Here is a 21,418-nt window from a genome sequence, read left to right as displayed (position 1 = left end):
ATGAGGTTTCCTAAAAGTTACAAAAAGCGGAGCAATTTCTTTAGATATCAATTGGTCTCTTTTTAACACGTAGGCTTTGGTACATTGGAGTGGGCATAAAACTGTGTCAGAAGGGAATACCCTGTACATCAAGGTCCTATCAGTCTTTTTAGGCCGTGGTGTTTTAAGCAAGCCAGGTAAGTGACATAACATCACATCGTCTGTGAAATCTATATACGGAACAGATATATTATGGACACTGTGAACACCCATTGTTTCAGTCTGTTTTATATTCAATGAAAAAGGAAACTTCTAATTAACTCTGTGCGTCATACAAATGTTCATATTTCAAAAAAAAGCAGTCAAGCTTAGACATATTTTCAGGATATTCTTAACTTCTGATCCATACATTCTTATAAAAAACTGCTTAAAGAAAATATTTTCCAGCTCACGACACAACAAGAAACTTGATGCTTTAGGGACAATTTAGCCCCGAAAGTTAAAACGGCTAAAAATTGTTATACACCTAAAGTCATTTCCCTACCAAATAATCTAAACAACACACCTGCTTTCTTTCGCTTTCTCAGTAGGTCGCTAGCTAGCGATCTCTGTATAAAAAGCCAAATCAGTGTTTTACTTCGATTACTAAACTTCGTCTTATCCCAAAAAGAACGGATTAAAAATGTATACAATTTTCTGATGCATACATAATACATACAATCAATTCTTTTTCTTATATTATATCATCGTACGTTTTTTTTTTCTTTTAAAAAAATATTTCTGACAACAACATTAATTTTTTATACTCGCTCGACTACAACAGTTTGCTTTTTACATTTTAGATTTCAATTAACTTCATATTCGAATGCCATATATTTTTTTTATCAAAGTAAGCAACCTTTGTCCCAGATCACAAAAATTGAGATTATAGAACAAAAAGTAAGCACTTAGGCTAACCACGTGATGAGTAAACATTGACATGCTTGTTTGAAGTAACTTTTTTCAGGATTAATTTGAAAAAGAAACAATTTTCTTCGCTTCAGTTTTATTTTTTCAGTTGATAAACAACTTGTTTCGGTGAAATACGGCGTGCACATGGTAAAGCAAGAGTTTCATTATTTCAACCATAACGACCCTGTACGGCTTCTAAAAAATAAACCCCTGTTTGGCAATTTTTTTAATTTTAGTTATTTTTATCGTAACGCCACCCTTTGGGGAGACAATGCATGAGCCATAAGAAAGTGGCCCATGATTTTAGTGCGGTGGACTCATTTGCTCACTCATTCAAGGGAATTATATAAGACTAGTCGCTAAATCCCGCAGTGAAGTCCACTCAGGTAAAGGATAATGAAAATATAGGTTGGTTTAGATTTTTTGCTGACGTTAGCAATGCAGATATAAAAAAATTAGAAAAAGTTACACTGTTGAAACAAGAAAAAACAACAGCCATGTCTTTTAAAATGTGTATGTAGCTAGCTAACAAGTTTATAATGTCCCAAATAAATATGCAAATCCGGCCTCAGCCAATGCTGAAAAAAAGTATAATTGTTACATATCATAAAATAAAAAATTAATTAGTACAAACCTTTGCGACGTTTCGGTTGTATTGACTGTATCTTATAATAATAATCCAAACAAGCGCCTCTTTAGTAATTTTAATCTGTTAATTAAGAAAGATCAATACCTTTTATTCCGTAATTATTTTTATGATTGCATTATTCCTTCTGTGCTATTTTCTAAAGGTAGATGCTAATCAGGATAATTGGGAAGAAATTATAATTTGATAAATCAAAGTGATGCCGAAAATGTAACTTTAACAACTAGATAATAATGTTATGTACGCAATTAAACACTCAGAGCGTTAGCGAATGTAAATTTTTTCGGTATTTGCTTACTCTAAAATCAACTTTGGTCTGTCTGTGACTTTTGGAATGTAAGTCACATTTTTGGAATAAATACAATATCGTAACACTTAGACAGAAATAGCCTTAAGTTCTAAACATTAATAAATATTAATTCTAGTCAAATAAAAGAGAAAGAAAGGATTAATTTTAAAAGGGTCGGAAAGAGGTTTTAGGGACACTTTTTGGGGCAGCCCCTTTATGTCAAGAAAAAAAAAACTTTTTTTTTGAACTTGGTTATAATAGACCTTTCCGTATTTCCTAATTATGTCAAACTCAATTAAGGCGTGAGTATACAAAAAAGGTGTGATATTTTGAAATGCTTTTAATTCACCAAAACTTTATTTTGATATATTAATGTATATATTTTTAGAAAGCCTATATGATTACCTATATAATGCTATAAAAATTATAAAGAAAAAAAAAATAAAGTTTGAAGGTTTAATAGACACGAAAAAAAAATGACCCCTCTCCTACAAATGCGATCTTTTTTACAAAACGACTAATTTCTCAAGTTTACTGTTTGCTTTTTTGTGATCACAAGACATTGATCTAAAAACGCTTTGTTATTTTTTTCTTAATGTTTTTTACTTTTGGAGTTATTTAGTATTAAAATTTTTTTCACAATTTTTAACCTCTAATTGTCAGAAAACTCATAAAAAGTAATTTATGAAAAAAAAATTTTGGGGGGATAATAATCTATCCTAAATACATTTTTTTAAAAATATTTTTGCACCATTTTAAAGTGCAGATCCTTTTCTATCTAATCCCTGAAAAAAAAAATTTTCAAAAAAAAAACATTTTTTTTCGTATACTCACGCCTTAAAAAGGTCGATATCAAAAATGATTCTTATCCCTAAGTTCCTTAGCAAAAGGTGGAACAAATTACCTAATATCGTAATTATTACTGTTCGTTAAGTGCCACAATTGCAAACTGAAATTACGGTTAAACCCCTTATATAGCCGAGGTTTCTAAGAATAGCCTTGTTTTCAAAATAATTATTTTTTTCAAATTAAAATAGAATCCAACCAGAATCCTAAAAACTTCATTTTTATCATGATAGTTTGATATTCTATCTGAATATCCTTATTTGAAGAGCACAGAATCATTATAAAATTTTGGATGACGTCATAATTATTATAATTTATGAAATTCGGGAAAGGTGTATTCGAAGCATAGAGATATCTCTATGTTTTAAGTTAACATTTACAAATAAATTACAGTTAACTTGTGCAAAAAATTAAGTCTGCCCCTCCCTACTAGTACATAAAACATATAGATAGTTAAAGTAGTTTTATATTGCAAGATCGATTACGTGGTTTGTATGGTAAGGATAAACCGCTCTTTTCAGCGCTAGTACTAGCTTTCCAAAACTCGTCTGTGATGATAATATGATTTGATCACACTGCAGCAAAATATATAAATCTACCAAAGCTCTCATGCTTTTTGTGTCTGTATTATCGCGGTACTCCTTAATACTGTACGACTTAAGTTCCGGTATTCTTTTAACATGAAAACGGGTTTCATTTTGGTTCAACAGTCTTTCAATGAACACCTTTTTTTTACCAGCCACATAGATATCCCTTGCGGTTGTCAATAATGATGTTTGTACTTTCAACGCTGCTACCTGCGTAGATACATCCCCTTCTAGTAAAAAATAAATAAATTGGTTAAATGAAGTAAACGTCGAGTCCTGAATTTCCTTCCATAAATTTAATCTCAAACGAATTTTAATTTTTTCTGTAAAAACTAAATAAAGACATTCCTAAATTGACCAGAATATAAAAAAGAGTTTTGTTACTACCTTGTACTGCAAACCCAACTGCTGGTTTTTGAATGTTAACGAATCTCATCAGATAATTAAATCTCTTTTTAAAAACTTTACTTGGTCTTAACATGTAACCGTAGAACTGGGATGTGAACCAAAGGATTGGATTTTTAACACCTGACTCTCTCAAATCCTCTTCCATTTTCTTTGACATCATACCATGTATGTATCTTGAACTGGATAAATTTTTAAAATCTGTTAGTTGTAATAGTTTATATGAATTGTTTACTTGTAAGACGGACTCTTTGCATCTTGCGTCGTTAAAATTGCATTTATTTTCAATAGATGAAAGCTTGTGTTTCAAGAATCTGCATTTCGTCGATTCAAGTTCAGTAAACCAGCCTAAATTATTGTATTTGGGTTCATAATCAATGAAATACATACGTTTCGTCGCAAATGCAATCTGTAAACATATCGCATATTTTTTCATTATAGATGCAAAATCACCATCACCAGAGTATGTGCATCGAATTATTTTCTTTTCTTCACAGTTTTCTTCATTTTGAAGCTGATCTAACGTTTCATAAACCATATCATGAACATATTGAATTGTTCTCAATTTTGGATCCAAGATAAACGGAACAGATAACAACTCTGTCAGCGCGTCTTTATCTTCCTCTACTTTCACTTTTCGGATATTGTAGTCACTTTGAACATACTTAGAACGGTTTTCCAATTGTAACAGCTCTTCTCGTATCTCCGAAGTAAAATGTTCATACGATGTCTGTTGAAAGGTAAACAATGTTAGCACGTACATATATAAAAGAAATGACATTAACGCTACAACTCTTAATACTGGCCTTATCTCCATCATTTGATTGCAACCAAATAAGAGCTTTCGAGACGATAAAAAGTATAACTCTGCCGCCGACTGTTGATGATTTATCAGAAATTCGTTTATTCGTTGCCTCTATTGTAAAGAGCTTAAAGTGCTGATTAAGAGCAGATATACCTTTTTTCCTATACTTAGTAAAAAAGATGACTTCCCTCTTAGGTTACCTGAATTGATTGTGTGGCTTTATTGATTGTGTGAACATAAGAAGAGAATATTTGATTAAATTTCTTGGAGTACTCCCTGGACGAAAATTTAGCTTAGAGAGAACGTATTAAATTAATTAAGGAAAAAGTTTCTAAACGCTTACGAATCTTAGATAAAGCTCGTTTCGCTTTGAATAAAAACTGCATAAGAAGCATATATTTTTCCTTTATACACTGCTATTTAAATTCTGCATACGTTGCATGGGAAAAAACTAATATAAAAAGATTAAAAAAACACACATTCAGCAAAAACATGCCAGTGGGATTATATTACGACATAACAAGTAATCCAATTCTAGGCCATTGAGAAAAGAACTGGGCATTTTTAATGTATGTCAGCTAAACATTTTTCAAGGCCTTCTTTTCATGTATAAGATTGAAAATTTAATAGACCAAATATATTTATCAAACTGTCTAAGAAAGTTCAACATAAATATCCAAATATATCTTAAGGTAACACTTTTGTTCCACCAAAAATCAAATCTAACATAAAATTTTTTTTCAGTATCAAACTGAGGTCCAAAACTTTGGATCATGCTTGTAAATGATGAGATAAAAATTACCCTGGTATTGTTGAGCGTTTTTGATCAATATATGACCAGATTATGCCCAAGCATCATACGTGATATGTTAATTTATTCGACGAACAATGGCTGAACTTAAGCTACGAAGCATGCAGTTGGGAGAAAATTATGAAGCTGCAATTTGAGGCGGGGATAAACCATGCTAAAAAGTCGGATAATTCAAAGTCGAGTCTTTAAAGACAATGTTTTCTTATATATACAGAGGGTGGCACTCGAGGGCCAAAATATGCTAATAGCAGCATTAAAAATCTGAAACTCATAAGGCAGAACCACATTTTTTTCAAAACTACCCAAGGTTCCTCGACGCTGTCCATCGTATTGGCTAGAGCTGAAACTTGTAAGCGACACAACTGAACGCTAAGTAATCATGAATTGGAACTGAAGGCAATGCATAGAAATGTCATGAGTAGTGCGAAAGAAGATGAAGTTTTGAACAATTATCTCAAATTGGATTCACAAGATTTTCAGGCACCCCAAAATGAGAATCAAAGAACAGAAACTCCTTTCTGATGTCTGATGATGAGGGATGATCACTTATTTTGTAATTTTGAGCTACATAGTACCATGCCAGCACTCCAGGGGCACATTTTTTTATTAAATAATTAAGTACAAGTAGCTATATACATTATGTTTCTGTAACTAACTACATAAAAGATTTTTTATAGTATTCTGTCACTTTAAACAAAGATAGCTAGCTATTTTGGACCTTTGCTTATTTTCTTTTACTATCTTCCCATAACAATGAAAAGTCATGACTCGAGTATGAGTAGCTACAATCGTGGTCATAGTATGTTGGGACAAGACAGCTACTTTCGAATTTCGTCACAACAAGTAATTGCGTACGCTATTTCTACTTAAGACTCACACATTCTAAAATTGTGTTCAGAGTGCACTTAGGACTTAGGTTATTTGGTATATTCCAAATTCTTAAAATGTGCTAATTGTTGCTGACGTCAGCATGGCCATTTTTTACGAATTACGGGTCCTTCGTGGTCTCCGACGTGAATTATTTCGGTAAATGTAACTAGCAACTTTTCAACGCTGTCTGCTTGGCCTACGTGCGTGCAAAAGTAGCGACTTTGCAGCCTGCAGGCTACAGAGCATTGACAGTTTTTTTTTCATATTTGGATAATGAGTAAAAAACTGCCTTCGCCTCAATATTTTTGTCCATGATTGTAGCTAGGTATGCAGACATTGTATGTTGGTCAAATATGTTGTCACAAGAAAAAAGCAGTGCTGTAGATCTAGGCGTACAACAAAAATAAATTTTTAACAGTATTTATACGGCATAAAATTAAGATTGAATATTTAGCACTGTGCTTTAGAAGCACATTCTCACTTTTTGGATAAAGTATTTGGTTCTAAACCTAGGACAAATTTTAACTGTGACTTATTTTAATCCTGAAAATCACTTTTAATGTTTTCTGTACATGTATATCTTTGTACAAAATTGTCAAAAACAGTTTATCAGCGTCTCTGAAAATGGATAAATTTAGGAACTATGGTAGTAGCGAATAAAATTTTTGGCTTCATCTCATCAAACTGATTCAAAAGCATATAATATAGGTTTCAAATCATTATTTTAAATTTTACTGAAGTTATAGGACTTTAACTCATAATGCGAAAGTAATCCTCATGAAAATTTTTCCATTGTTCTTGTATAAAGAAATCTTTTTAATTATCCACAACTTGAGGGGTAACTTGATGAACAATGAAATGTCCTGCATGTGTTGAGGCTAAAAATTGTGATGTAATTTTTCTTTTAATGCTATTTTAAGTAGCTCCTATAGCTACTAAAACTATAGCAAGAACAGCATCAAGGCTGTTCTCTTTAGTAAACATTTCCGGTAGTATTTCTATATAAGGGCTAAATTTTATATGTATATTTCTTCAGTGAGTGTAATCCCGGTACATAGATACAAAAGTATTTGTGCTATTGGCTGATATTTACGAATGACGCCACGTAACAAGGAAACCGTTCTTTGCGATTTCCCGTAACCAATACTGAGATTTGGTTGCAATATATATCAGTATTATTTGTCTTTAGGCCCTGTTTTTACTACGAAGTACACATCAGCATACTACACTCTCTTACCCAACATTTTATTCGATTGGGTGTCCCTACTCTCCAGTGGAGGATTCGAAGTATCGTATGCAGAGAAAGGATGTGGTGTGGGTAAAGGAATGACCTAAGAAACAAGGACTTCATCAGACGCACAGGCCTTGTTTCTTATACCGCCTTCTGCTGGGGTAGTGTAATTGATCCCTGATAGAATCAAAACAACCGACCTGGCGCAAGCGATACGTCATTATGAAGGGTCTGTTTATAACGGAAGGGTTACATCTATGTAATTCTTTCTCGATTTTTTTGTTGGTCATGATTAACAGATTTGGTAAGTGATCGATAACAAACTACGGGCGATGATTAGCGAAGTGAAACAGGAAAGGGGAAAAATGTGCTATCACGATGTTAAAGAAGACTAAGTCACGTGATTCCATGGGTACATATAATTGGTAGGTTAAAGGCACCTGTAATGGTGAGATTTTAATTGGTTGAGAGCACCACTGCGCCTCGGGTAAGTGACGTAATGTACAGTTTGTGAGTAGCGAATATAAAACAAGGCAAAGGGGCCGTGCTGGAGACGTGGAACACGCGCGCCTAGGGGTAATCTGGATGAATACAAAACTAGGCAAACGACCGAGGTAGCGTGTATGTAAAGTGCAAACAGTCGATAAAATGTGCAGGTACTCTAATTTTTTTATGCAACATAATGGCGTTCGAATTTACAACGAAATTCGAATTTGATTCGAAAAGAATACAATCAATATACGAGTAAACAAAATCAGAAGTGCAGAACAGAGAATTCCAAAGCTTAAAACACAGAACAAAAAGCAGTTATTACAATTGAAAATATATTCTCGTTGATATTTTTCGTTAGAAAATTCCACTTCATATATGTTTTTATTCAACATGCCGCCATGTTAAAGTACACATCTAGAACACGGGATTAACACTTTGACATTGCTCAACCACAACTTCACAAAGTGATTGTTTCAATGGTGTACTTTCCATGAACTTTCTTAGGTAGCACTCGATCACTCTTAAAGTGTTCCAGGTAAGGTGCTAACGATGCAACGTCGCTGTAAAAATTTCCCTAAAATAAAAAGTTCATTCTGAATACCTAATCTATTTTTAGATGTTTACGGGGGTGTAAGTTCCTAAGTAATTTTCTTCAACAACGAATCCATGAGAACAAATTCACAATTTTTTTCTGCTAAAATAAATTCCATATTTTCCGCATCAATTGTAGACGATACTTTTTTTTAAGACTATTAATAAAATCTACGTGAAAACTTACAGGATTAATTTTTGGGGTGCCAACTTTCGGAAAATTGGGAAATTTCCCCTCATTTTTTGGGGGGACAAGTATTTCCCAAAAGTATTGCAATGCAAGTAAAATGAAAGTTTATGTATGTACAAATTAAAAATCAGAAAAAAAATTACTCCTGGAAACCTATCATTTGCAAAAACATACGTTCTAAATATGTTCGTTTGATATCGGATTTGCAAAACTAATCTTTTATATTGGATGTGACTCAAGATGCTGTGTCACTTTTCTCTCGTAAATGTACTGCAGAGTCCTGAATTAACCTGTACATCAGAAACGAGGAATTCACTATGATATCAACATTAACTTTTTAGAAGTGAAAAATCATCAATTGCACAGGTTAACAGACGATGCTTGATTACTATACGAATACAGTTATTAAAACAAACACTCACCAGTCTCGAAAGTGTTTTTTTTAACTCAGGTACTAATTGCTTTAACGTCGGAGACGTATTAAAAGTCATCAATTGAGCGGACAGAAGACAGTTAACCCAGCTGAAAACCTAGAAAAAAAGAGAAAGGATGTTCAGACAGCGTTTAATACACTTTACAAGCACAATATAGAGTACTACAGAGCATCAGAAACGAGGAATTCGCTAAGAATTTTTTGTCAACATAAACTTAAGACGCGCAGTTTCATCACTTGCATAGCTGTATTACATCCGAATTGCTCAGTTGTATTACATCCGAATTGCTCAGTTTTATCACATCCGAATTGCTCAGTTATATTACATCCAAATTGCTTAGTTAAGCTCTACAATCCCATGCCATGTGGCTACAGAAATTTCAAAATAAATTTCGACTTTATAATTTTGGCATAATGTTTATAAAAACTTTTTATGATACAACTAGTGGATCTTTAAAATTAAAAAACTATCGCAAAAAACGACTGATCTAAAATTGAACTCGTCGATAAAGTGCAGGTTACAAATGATACACAAATGGTGATTATCATTATGGAGGAGGCAGTCCTCAATACACAAAATTCATGGCGTTTTCTAAAACTGTACGTCCCTTTTCCAGACCACAATTCCATAACCTATTATTGCTGACAGCATAAATAATGCAACCTTTTTTTCTGTTATTTCTTTTGGGACATCAATATCTGTTATACAGTTGCTGATCAATGCTGGTGAAACAACTGCTAGTATGTAGTGCAAGAACTGCAAAAATACCTACAAAGAAAGTTTAACAGAAATAAACAGGCTGTGTTTGCAAAGCAGATGACATCAAGTTGTGAAGTCACAATTTAGCCTGAATTAAGAGAAATATTATACAGCAAGCCAACTGTAATTGTCACTGCACATATACAGTTAATTGACATGATCAAATTTTGAGCAGGGTTGTTTTAAAAGCAGCGAAAAACAGAGTTCCGGTGGATCAGAAATTTAACTTTCTAATTTTGCGGCTAAAAGAATTTGAAACAAAAATCACAATTGATATTCTTACCAAAGCTTCATCAGCAGTCAGCAATTTCAAATACTCTGTCATGCATGTCTCATCAAATGAAACAGGTATCATGCATAACCTAATTCAAGTCAAGGTGCAAAAACATTTAAAAATTAAACACAAAACTAAAATAAAAATCGCTTTTATTACAGATTTCCACGTCAACAGAAAGGATACAATATTTTCGCCACGTCCAGATCAACTGGACAACCATCCCAACTAAGCGTTAGCGTTAATTTATCGATATCAGATTTATCCACTGACCTAAACAAGAAAGGAGGGTTGGTAAATCCGGAAGAGAGACAAGATACATCTGAAGCGTACAGTTAAGAAAAACCTACAAAATTTAGCCACTTTTTAACAGAATAGCATTAGTGGAAATTAATGTATTAAAATCATTCATCTCGCTTATTAAAAAGCTGACATATTATATATACCATACTTAATTATATGCTTTAAACATTTGACAATGCATTTTTCTGATATGCCTTTGATGTGTCGAACAGAGATTTTCAATAAGTCAATCACATTGTACTGAAAAATACAGCTGAAGACATCTCCTTGCAAGCTGGAAAAAGAATTTGATGACGTTAAAAGTACCATAAATCTTCCTCCACAAATATCATCGATGTTTGGAGTCACTTGGCTTTTTCAGATTCTCTAAGAAAATATAAGGAATAAATTGCTTACCTTTTTGAGATATAATTATTTTTAATCAAGTATTCCAAACCATTCTTTGACCAAAACTTTGGATCTCTCTTACACCTTTGCAAAGCCGCACGAAGGCAAGATTCAGTGACATAGCTACATGAAGGCTAAAAGATGCAAACACAGCGCACAGTCAAGGATTTGAGATATGCAGCCAAAAATGCACTGGTTTAATGCTGACTTGTATATAAAGCTTGACTTTTGTGTCAAATTTTGGTATGAGTGTGAATGCAAATGCTGTTTTCATAATACACATCAGAAACGAGGAATTCACTGAAATCTCATCAAGTTTGAAATAAGAAGTGAAGAATCATCATATGTGCTTTATGAAAACAAAGACATGGGGAATGTTTAAGATAAAATTAAAGTTGTTGTACTTCATTTTACCACATAAAAATGGCCATATCAAATACACTAAAAACACTATTACATACACTAAAGGAGCTATTGAATTTGAATTTACTCTTTGCAAGCCATTTTTAGGGATTAAAATATTGTGGCAGAAGAAAAAATTGAAGTATCCAAATTTTTATTTTGTGTTATTATAAGCTGTTCATTTTTTGCATTTTGTACAATGTTTATGTAAGATGGAAATACCAGCTTGTTTAAGTTATCTTTGTCATAACAGGTAAAATAACTTACATGGCTTAATCTCAAATTTTCGTCATCATATTTTCTTTTCCTGAGAGCTAAAAAAAAGAAAAGTATTTTCTTTTGAGTTTTTAGTTAATTGGAAGAGATCCCAAACAATCCTGAAGAAATCCACATTTCAACATAACTTGACATTTTCCACAGAGATTTTTAATTTTCTTGCCATAATCATGACAATTTTACTCACATACACAACCCTAATGCTTTGCTAAAAAAAATCACCTTTTTCTGTTGCCAATACATAAGCATCCAGCTGTTTTGCAAGGTTGTCTAATGTCTGATACTAAAAAATCACATGCCTGATAGTTAACAACGGCTACGTATTTGATTAAACTGAAGTTATAGATTGTATTGATCTATTTTAATTGACTAGTTGTTAGCCCGTGGAAAAATCCACAAGTTTGCCCGTCCTTGTTATACTGCATTGTGTGCGTCTCGCTAATTGCGCAGCTAAGCTACCATTTTGCGTTACAAGATAGAAAACTTGGTACAAATGTTTGTAAGCACATCAGAGGAAAATTACCACTTATTTTATAACAAGTACTTTTTTTAGAATTTTAGCTGTTTTTTATAAGATTTTTTTAAGGGAAAAACACCTACAAAAATTTAGGAAATTTCAATTAGATAAAGTGTAACTAAAATTACAAAATCAAGGATGTCAAAGGAATTGAACAACGAAACGAATTGGAATAATTAGCTTTTATTTCCACATTAACATAACAAACAAACAAATAAAGTCAAGACATATTTTTGGATTCATACTTATTTTTTTGGATTAGTGCTCATTAGTCATTAAATGTGTTTAACATGTCCTGCAAGAAAGCTTTTTTTGCAACCATGAAATGACAGATGATTGTTTAAACATCTGCTTTCACTTTTAATTTCAATGTATAAACTCAGAACAGTAAATTTTGAATAATTTTTAACTCTTCTTCTGCACGGTAAGAAGGTAGTCAATAGGTTTTATTAAGTGTCTAGGTAAGATAATAGAAAACTACAGTTTACCTCTTCTACATTTTTAAATATGGCTGATTCTTTTGCTGTCGTAACTTCAGATGTCCAAACAGTTTTCTCCTATGTACAAAATATAAACTTTAAAAAAATTGTGATGTATTATTATGTCTAACTTAATAACCAGGTACAGGGTTTGAAATAGAAAGTCAATTTGCAAAAATTTGCTGACTGTAGAGGAGAAAACCTCTTTGCAATTGTCAGGAACACTGTAGGCCACTTGTCATTGACCCCTTGATGTTTCGTTACACCAGTTACAAGCTAAAGAAAACCATGTGCTGAAGGTGATTTCACAAATAATGAATTGTAGAAAAATTTTCTTAACAATTACTTCAAAATCATTTCTCAGAAGCGACGTTGGTTTGTTTGCTTGTTCAGAAGAAAGAGAGTTCGCTTAAAAGTTACGACTCCGTCGTAAGGCAATTGAGGTTCTCCCTCGTTCTGGTTATCATATATAGCTTTCGTTGGCGTGCACTTTCCTGCAGTTGAGTTGAATAAAACGTGAATCAGTTTCGACTTTTCTGGCTCTTCGGAGAGTCAGGTCCCTGTGGTATGGTTCCAAATGGGGCTGCTGATTCCATCGTAAATCAACGAAATGCCAAAGCTTAAAGTGTTAGCATGTAATCTAATGCCAGCTTTAACTCGCTATTGAACAAGAAAACAAACGAAGGAAGAGAATAACACTGTAAAAATAGTGTTTTTCAATAAATCCAATATAAATTGCCGCAAGTGCATTTTCAGCCAATCTAGAGACCTATATTTCCAAAACAATTTCCTCGGCGCACACCTCTTGAAATCACTGTGCTAAGCAAATCACTATTTTATCCCGAATCACTTTATAAGCGTTAATTTAAACCCTGGTCTGGTAGACACCTAGGTAATTTTTCTTTTAAAAAATGCTGGTAACTAGTATATGTACTTTCTTTGGTTTTTCAAGAGTATATAATGCAGCAACTTCCATTTGTTGAGAATCTTCTTTCCTAAAAACAAAACAAATTAAATGTTTGTATATGGCACTGAAAATAAATTTCTATAATCACATTTTAGAAAAAATGCTTATTACCTGAGTTTTAAGCAAGTTAACAAAGTAGGTGCAGCCATTTTAAAAATTTATTAATTTTTTGCCTAAAAGTAAAATTTGTGTAACTTAAAAGTAAACACTAAACATTAAACACAAAAATTCACAAGCATATTATATAAAAACAATGAAGAATATTATGATCACTTGTATTTAATGACAATCTTGAATAGGGCCTGTCGTGAATTGACACTAACATTAAATAATTCCAGATTTAGTATGCTGTAAAAATTAAAACAACTGTGTCTTTGAGTTCATTTATTTCAAACGTCTTCAAAATATACACTTTATGCAACTTGTTTTTCAGCCTCAGCACGTAGTTTCAAAGCGTTCTTTTTAGCTTGGTAATAAACTTGAGCTTTAGCTTTTCGCCTTTCTTCAAGGGCTTTGACGACACCCTCATATTTCCATCCAGTTTCTGAGCTAAGTCGTCCAAGTCTGCAATATTTACGACCTGAACAAATAAGATCATGTGTTTACTGCCAAGAATTAAAAAAAAATACAAATTCTCAAATAATAATAAAGAATAACTATGAACACGTTTAAGCTAACAACATACAATGCAGGAAAATTATTATAAACTTTTATGAAATGCTACTAAAAGTTAGTTTCTATTTTCTTGATATTTTTTAGCTGAATATCCTGACATTTTCAAAGTTTCTCCCCTACTTTTTGCATAGTGTTGACTGAACCCTAACAAACTGACCGTTTAAGGAAGAAGAAAAAAGTGCTATACATTAACCCTTAACCTGCCAGTCCTGGAACAGGATCTGTCTTCTGTTAAAAAAACCCTACCCCAGGCAGGTCCCATAATTCCTACGACCCTACTTTGAACTCGAAAACGGGCCATTTATATTTATTGAAATTTTGGTGCCTCAGAGGCACATAGTTGAGCCGCACTTTGGTGAAATTTGCACCCCTACCATTATAACTCGATTCAAAATGGCGGAAGCAAACAACACGTTTTTTGGTAACAAAAAAAACCCCGAAAAATTTGAAATTGCTACCAATGCAGACAGCGATTTCGACGAAGAAATTATTCCAGATGCAATTGGAGAGAACAAGTATAATATTTTGTTTGGTTCAGAAAATGAGTGGTCTGATTTCAAAGGCCTTGAAGTAGAATTCGAGGCTAGAAATGACCAAAATGCTAGCCAAGCTGATAGTGACAGTTAACCTACCAACCTTCCATATGGTAGATACACTGACAAGTGTGTTCCAGGGGGATTTAAAATAGGCCATGCTTTAGTTTATATCTTACGTTAAAAAACAATATGAGGAGGTTTATAAAGAACTTCATATATTTATATTTAATCTTTTACCGCATTTTCCAGTATGTAACCCGCGTTTTAGTTGATTTTTTGGACTTCCACTGTTGGTGCGGGTTATAATGTGGTGCGGGTTATGTGATAATGTGAAGAAATATAAAGTTTATACATTTAATGCAGAAAATAGTAGCAATGGGATAAAATGCGTACAGTAATATAACTGCATGCGCGACCCTATATCTATGTAATTTTACTTCAACTACGTGATTTAATTACGAGCTCTCTCTAAACACAATTCTGGAGATCATTTTTTTTGTGTTGAATGTAGTTCTAATCTATTTATATCTTTGGAATCACATTGACCACATTGAAATGATTTGCTTCTGGTAATAGAGCAATATAGCAGGTATCATTTTTAAGTTTAATTGACACATATTTCACAACCTAGTGACTGGGACTTAATTATTAATTCCTGTTAAAAATATTGAAAAATTTTAAAATTAAAGTACAGATAATAATTTTCTTTATCTTTGCTACCTTTGAGCAACAGGTGGCCAGTGAAAATATCAAAAATAAATAAGACACACGCAACAATATCCTCCTCCTTGCCGCCATTCATTTATTATGCACACTGTGATTGCCGATATATAAAGAGATAACAAATGTCTATAAACATTAGAAAAGACTGTTCCATACATCGAAGTTACAGACAATCCGTGATAATTATTATGTTGTTTATTTTTTAGCCAAAAAAACTTAAATATGCATAAAAACAGAGATTTTACTTTAGATATATAACCTGATAGCTTGGGTTTTTTATTTGTTTGTTTGTTTAATCACAAGAAGCAAGAAATATTATTGGCTGAAACTAATGTTTACAAATAAAGGGAAAACAGCATTATCAAATTAATTTTAATTCATATTATTTCGGCAATCGGAGACAAAGAAGTTAAGACTGAGAGTCGCTAGTTCAGACACTCAGTTCTCGTGTTTGGGGTTCACGAGTTTAAACGTCCCTACTTGTCTCCATCATGAAAAAAACAGAACACACGCACATGTTTATAAAATGATTAGGGTAAGTAAAAATACGCTGATTTTTTTAAACACGATGCGGGTTATACAAAGGTGCGGGCTATCTGATAGCATCTAGTTTATAACTCCCTAAAAAAGCTGAGCTGCGGGTTATACGATGTGCGGGTTATATACTGGAAAATACATGTTTATAACCAGTTTTTGTGGCTATATTTTATTTACATATGAAGGTTAAGTTAAATTTATCTAAATGTTTTTCCAAAAAAGGCATGTTCATTGTTTTCTAAACCGTGCCGACTGCATTTTTTTTTAACTTAAATGAAAAATAATTACTGTATTCATGATAAAGATTTTTGTATAACATAGCAGAATCTCTTTTCATAACCTTTCCAAAATGGCTCACTAAACTTTTAACTGTTTATAGAACTCCAGATATCTAAATTTATGTAGTGGTGTAAAACATTTTCTCTTTTGGGGCAAAAGTGGCTGGTTTTTGGGTACGATTTATCAAATAGGTCCTTGGCAGTTTAAGGGTTAAGAAAAAAGGAAGTAAAGGGTGAAACAAATACAAGCAAAAGATAGAAACTGACATTAAAAACATTTCAAGATGAAAAGCTTATGCACGATGGGACTTAGTGGGAACTTTCAAATTGCTGTCATTTCATAAAGATCAGATTTTTCTGGCATTTTGCTATGTTTTTAAACTCACTCCTGACAGAGTGCACACTAAGTGTTAACCTGTTATACTTTGCAGCTTTTGTGGAGTTCGCACTAAGTTTAATAGCTATTCTGTCAATACAACTATTCAAGTTCCATAAATTTATGATCAACATCCATATTTTTCGAAATAGCAATTTACAAATTAATATGAAAATTTAGTTACTTTTATACACAATGCAAAAAACTTACCTGGTTTGAGTTTTAAAACTCTAAGTGCAGATGGCACAACCATTCTCTTCATTCTGTCATAAGGATGGGGAATACCATCAAAAACTTTTAGGCGGTTAAGAGCTTCCATGCCACGTTTAGTTTTGTGTGGGATCATTCCGCGGACAACTTTGAACAAGCATTTGCTGGGGGCACGGAAATGATATGGCCCCTTGGATGGCTTCGTATTCATTCGCTTTCTTAAGTAATCCATAACCTTCAGCTTGTTACTGAAAAAAAAATTATGTTAAAAATTGTTTATAATCCAACATATTTCAATGTGTAGCGTCTAGATAACAGAAGAATTCCACCAACCGGTAAAAATTACCACTGATGTTGATATCCTCACATCGCACAACAACAATGCGTTGTCCTTGCAAAATACACTTGGCTATAACAGATGCCAGCCTTCCCATCATATGGGTTGAAGCATCAATGACAATGACTTTTTCAAAGGCCATCTTGTGTTGCAACTCCAGATATACCAACCTATACGTGAAGATAAAAAAAAATCAAAATGTCTCCTCTGAAAGCGTAATAGTCCAGATAAACACAATATGGTGCATAAATTTCATGGTGTATGCAGAATGCCATACTTTTTGAGTTGACTAACACAATACCTTTAAAAACATGTCTGGAGGATTCGATGTACTTTTTGCTTACAAGGAAACATAGTAAATTCTTAAATTAAATGACATCTCAAAGGGTTATATGGGGACACTTTTTATTATAGCAAACAAAGTTATAGTGTTTTATTTGTATACCTACATTCTATAAAGATTTTTTCAATTGATTAACAGCTTATTGGTTACATACTTTCTTTACGCTTGTATTTTATATTGTGCTAAATGCTAAGCCAAAATAATTGATTCAAATTTATATTTCCTGGCATATGATTTGGAGGATAACATCTTGTTTATGTGGTCAGTTTTCTCATAAAACAGAGTGGAATTTTAATAGCTTAATTTCTTTTAATGTCAACTTAAAATTGGTGACAGAAATTGTATTTTTCAGCTGGTTGTGTTAACATCTTGGAATTTGTGTCAGCAATTGATATAGCTAATTATAGCTAACACGAGTTAGAATAACTGATAAGTTTAAGTTAAATATTTATCAGATCCTGATTTTCCATAATAATACACCTTTTCACAGTTGAGTAAAAATTACATATTATATACAATTTAAGTTATAACTAGTTGCACCGTACTAATCATCTTAAAATGAATTTAGAAGACATATCTTCAATATTACAACTGAAAACTTTCCCTTTTACCAAAAAATACCCACTGCTGTTGGCTGGCAAACGTGTTGTTGTTTTTTCCATTTCTGCGCAGTAGCCTTCCCGCAGATTTTTTTCATACCCTCATAGACTTCGTGTATTACTACATATCATAATAACTGTGAACACGTGTATTACAGTTAAAGGGACTACAAAACGGTTTAAGTGATATCTTCAAGATGGACATTACTCCCAATCCCTGCGCACTCTGAAAGAAGGTGTGCAATAAACAGAAATTATTATACTTATTACTTCACAACAATTACATATGATAAATTAATTACTATTTTCAAAGAAAGGGTCATTCCATTCAAGTTTGATTGTTACTATCTCGCTTGCAAGGATAGTATTGCTCTTCAACTCCTAACCATCTAACAATGTCCAAACAACAAGCTTTTTTTATGCAAATTTTTTTTGAGAAAAACTGCCTTCGGGTGGATTCAAACTATATTTGTTTAAAATGCGATGTTACTTGCTTTAAGAATGTTTTAAAGTCATTGTTTTGTTAAACAAAAGCCATACAAAGTGCTTCGTTTTTAATGAAAAAGTTAAACAAACTATTTAAAATAATGATGTGAACTTAAACAAACTTTTCTGTAGTGAAAAATAAATGTATCTTGTTTCTAAAGGTAAAACAAACTTATATATAATTACTTCAATATGATGTCAAAAACAAAAGATTAAAGTAAATTGCGTACGATATGTTTTTAAAAGTTTTGACAAATTTGTTTTGATGATTTTAGAACAAACTACGGGATTGTTTAAAATTTATACAATTGCGTTGAAGCGTGCAGAACAAAATACGGTGTTGTTTAAACATCACAGTCACGTTGTGACACTTTAAGAACAAAATACTGCATTGTTTAAACTTCATTTTAATATGGTGAAACTAACTTTATTATTTTTTTTGAATATACAGAAGTGCACCAATAGCGCAATTAATAAAAACAAACTTTAATATACTTAGATAATTTTAGATGTTGTTTTTGTCCTCACTGCAAAAATTTGTTGTTTATGGCCATTAGTTCGACAGAAGTCAAATGTCAAGAGTGTGTTTTGTAGTCCCTTTATTATATACATGATAAATGTTACTAAAATAGCCACAATTTTGGTTTGAATAATACTACAGGTTGATCTTTTGGCGGATGTGTAACTAACAAGTTTATTTCAAGTTAGGGATGCAAAATAATAATAAATTGCTCTATGAAGAAATAATCACGTTTCTGTAACTTTACAACAACTGCATAGACAAGTTTTAATGTTTACGTTTTAATGGGACTCTTGTGCAGAAAACCCCTGAAAAATTGACAGACAATAAAACATAGACTTTAGGTAAATGAAGTCGACTTAAATTTTTATATTGTAACTAGTAACATATTTTATCAAATATTCCAAACTATATTTAAACCATATGCTAATTTCAAAGATAACTTCGCTCAAAGTGGGAAACAGGGATGGACCATAGCGTACATCTATTATTTTACCTGTCAATTTGAACAAGAGATTTAGGAACTATGAACAACGCCACTAAAAACATGATCCTGCAATTTCTGCATTTCTCAAAATATCACCCTGTACAAATCATATGACGGGTGAAGTAAAAGTTTTAATTTTGTAGACCCTGTTTCTGATTTTTCAAGTCAATCACAGTATTTATATACCATGATTGCGAGTTCCTTTACTGCAAATGTTAGGCTTAGAAAGACAATCTCTTAAAATAAAGGTGGATCTTCTGAATACTTTAGAAAAATATTGATGGAATGCACTTTCATGAGTTATCTAAAGTTTAAATAAATAATATAGCAACTCGTTGGAACACGGTACAAGCTTGGCACAATGCTTTTAGCAAAATTACGACTTCTAGGAATCAAATTTTTTGGCCCCTATACAATTAAACAGTTGTTCGAAAAAAACAAGGAAGAATCCCGAAAAAAGGAAAGTTTAATTTTTTGAGAATTAAAAATGTCTTACTTCTTCACGTGTGTTGGAATCGGGTAGATGTCAGAAAAGAATGAACGGCGCGACTATTTCTACCATGTTGCGGCGAGTAAGACGAAAACCAACCTCGCCCCAATGTCCCTTTTCAAGAATATGGTTGTTGGCATCCAAAGCGTGGCCAACCCCGTTTCCAGCGCCTTTTGTATCATTAATTTCAGCGACAAGGAGAGAGGAAGTCCTAAAAGTGTGGGAGGCTTCGTCACGTGGCATTGTCAGGACACAACTTATGAACCAAAGTTTTGTATGTAGCCCCACCATGCTTAGTGAGTTTAGTGTTTTAAGTCACAAATACCGTATTTACTCTATTTACTCTATAAATCCCCGCCTGGCAGCAGGGATTGGCATTTTAACATGCATTTTAACCTTACTTATACAGAAATAAAAGACGGGTTCACACTGAGACGGAGAATGATAAGAAATGCAGTATTATTTTATCAAAAAGTATCGAAATTTGGTTAGCATTATCCTTTAAGATAAAAAATTCAGCAAGCGTTTAAAAAAAGCAAAGAGTTGATGACACGTAAAAACCGTAGAACAACAAAAATAGGACAAACAGTTTTGTAATTGAAATTCCAAACGTGTATGCACTCCAAATAGTTGTGAATGCTACTTACACTGCTATAAAGCTGAAGATCGAAGGATGTATATACAGTACGAACTTTATGATGGTAACCACAGCAATTCCGTCGGGGATTATAGGAGAAGTGGGATTCAACCCGTGCTAACAAAACGGCTGTACTAGAAAAGCAAAAACAATAAAGTTTTTGAGATAGTAGATTAAATACAGTAGGTGAATCAATTGAGCTTTGTTTCGAATGCAAGAAAACTAGCTATGTGAATTAGGTATCAAAGCAGTATTGGTATGGGTTGCAAAATTTGTAACTAGCTAGCTATAATTTTGTGCCAAGAATATATATTTATTTTTTAAATATGGACGAAAGTGTCAAACGGTCAATGCGCTACATCCGGCAGACTGCAAAGTTGCTACTTTTGCACAAACGTAGGACAGTCAGACAGCGTTAAAAAGTCGCAGTCACATTCTCTAACACGCAATCCACGCCGGTGCCACGAAAGTTCCAAAAATACCCATGCTGACAATTCTTTAACAAATCCTAAGTCCACTCTAAACATTGACAAGTTCACAATATAGAAATAGCTTACGCAAATACTAGTGTCGGCGAACTTCAAAATTAGCTGTCCTGTCTCAACATATTCTGACCAGGATTGTGTAGCTACTGGTGCTGCTGAAAATTAGTAAATGTATTATATAAGGTTACACATCTAGCTAACACACTTT

General features: G+C 32.9%; 3 protein-coding genes across 6 annotated transcripts; all 3 read right to left on the bottom strand.

Moving 5' to 3' along the window:
- Positions 1-1,428: 1,428 nt before the first annotated feature.
- On the bottom strand, positions 1,429-4,829 carry LOC130649132 (alpha-(1,6)-fucosyltransferase-like). Of its 3 annotated transcripts, XM_057455352.1 has the most exons (3): positions 4,709-4,829; positions 3,686-4,433; positions 1,429-3,528 (listed from the first exon to the last, which is right to left on the bottom strand). In XM_057455352.1, exons 2-3 carry the CDS (start codon positions 4,239-4,241, stop codon positions 3,176-3,178), a joined length of 909 nt encoding a protein of 302 aa, XP_057311335.1. In that variant the 5' UTR covers positions 4,242-4,433; positions 4,709-4,829; the 3' UTR covers positions 1,429-3,175. The 3 variants fall into 3 exon arrangements, with proteins under 3 accessions (XP_057311335.1, XP_057311333.1, XP_057311334.1); XM_057455350.1 differs by lacking the exon at positions 4,709-4,829 and having other exon boundaries at positions 3,686-4,697; XM_057455351.1 differs by lacking the exon at positions 4,709-4,829 and having other exon boundaries at positions 1,429-3,525; positions 3,686-4,697.
- A 3,352-nt stretch (positions 4,830-8,181) lies between these two features.
- LOC130648823 (nucleolar protein 11-like) lies at positions 8,182-13,756 on the bottom strand. Of its 2 annotated transcripts, XR_008982969.1 has the most exons (13): positions 13,603-13,756; positions 13,459-13,519; positions 12,534-12,602; positions 11,751-11,811; positions 11,520-11,566; positions 10,860-10,984; positions 10,612-10,737; positions 10,347-10,433; positions 10,170-10,248; positions 9,791-9,895; positions 9,116-9,223; positions 8,287-8,486; positions 8,182-8,251 (listed from the first exon to the last, which is right to left on the bottom strand). XR_008982969.1 is itself a non-coding variant. In XM_057454925.1 (12 exons), the coding sequence occupies exons 1-12, from the start codon at positions 13,638-13,640 to the stop codon at positions 8,370-8,372; spliced, it is 1,023 nt and encodes a 340-aa protein (XP_057310908.1). In that variant the 5' UTR covers positions 13,641-13,755; the 3' UTR covers positions 8,228-8,369. The 2 variants fall into 2 exon arrangements, 1 of the variants encoding a protein (XP_057310908.1); XM_057454925.1 differs by having other exon boundaries at positions 8,228-8,486; positions 13,603-13,755.
- A 106-nt stretch (positions 13,757-13,862) lies between these two features.
- On the bottom strand, positions 13,863-20,203 carry LOC130648824 (60S ribosomal protein L13a-like). The gene is made up of 4 exons (XM_057454926.1): positions 20,095-20,203; positions 17,160-17,333; positions 16,827-17,074; positions 13,863-14,071 (listed from the first exon to the last, which is right to left on the bottom strand). Exons 2-4 carry the CDS (start codon positions 17,303-17,305, stop codon positions 13,905-13,907), a joined length of 561 nt encoding a protein of 186 aa, XP_057310909.1. The 5' UTR covers positions 17,306-17,333; positions 20,095-20,203; the 3' UTR covers positions 13,863-13,904.
- Between the last annotated feature and the right edge of the window lie 1,215 nt (positions 20,204-21,418).

Source organism: Hydractinia symbiolongicarpus, chromosome 7, assembly GCF_029227915.1.
Source record: "Hydractinia symbiolongicarpus strain clone_291-10 chromosome 7, HSymV2.1, whole genome shotgun sequence".
NCBI lineage: Eukaryota > Metazoa > Cnidaria > Hydrozoa > Anthoathecata > Hydractiniidae > Hydractinia > Hydractinia symbiolongicarpus.
The sequence above is the reverse complement of the archived record's forward strand: the minus strand, read 5'-3'. Positions and strand labels throughout refer to the sequence as shown.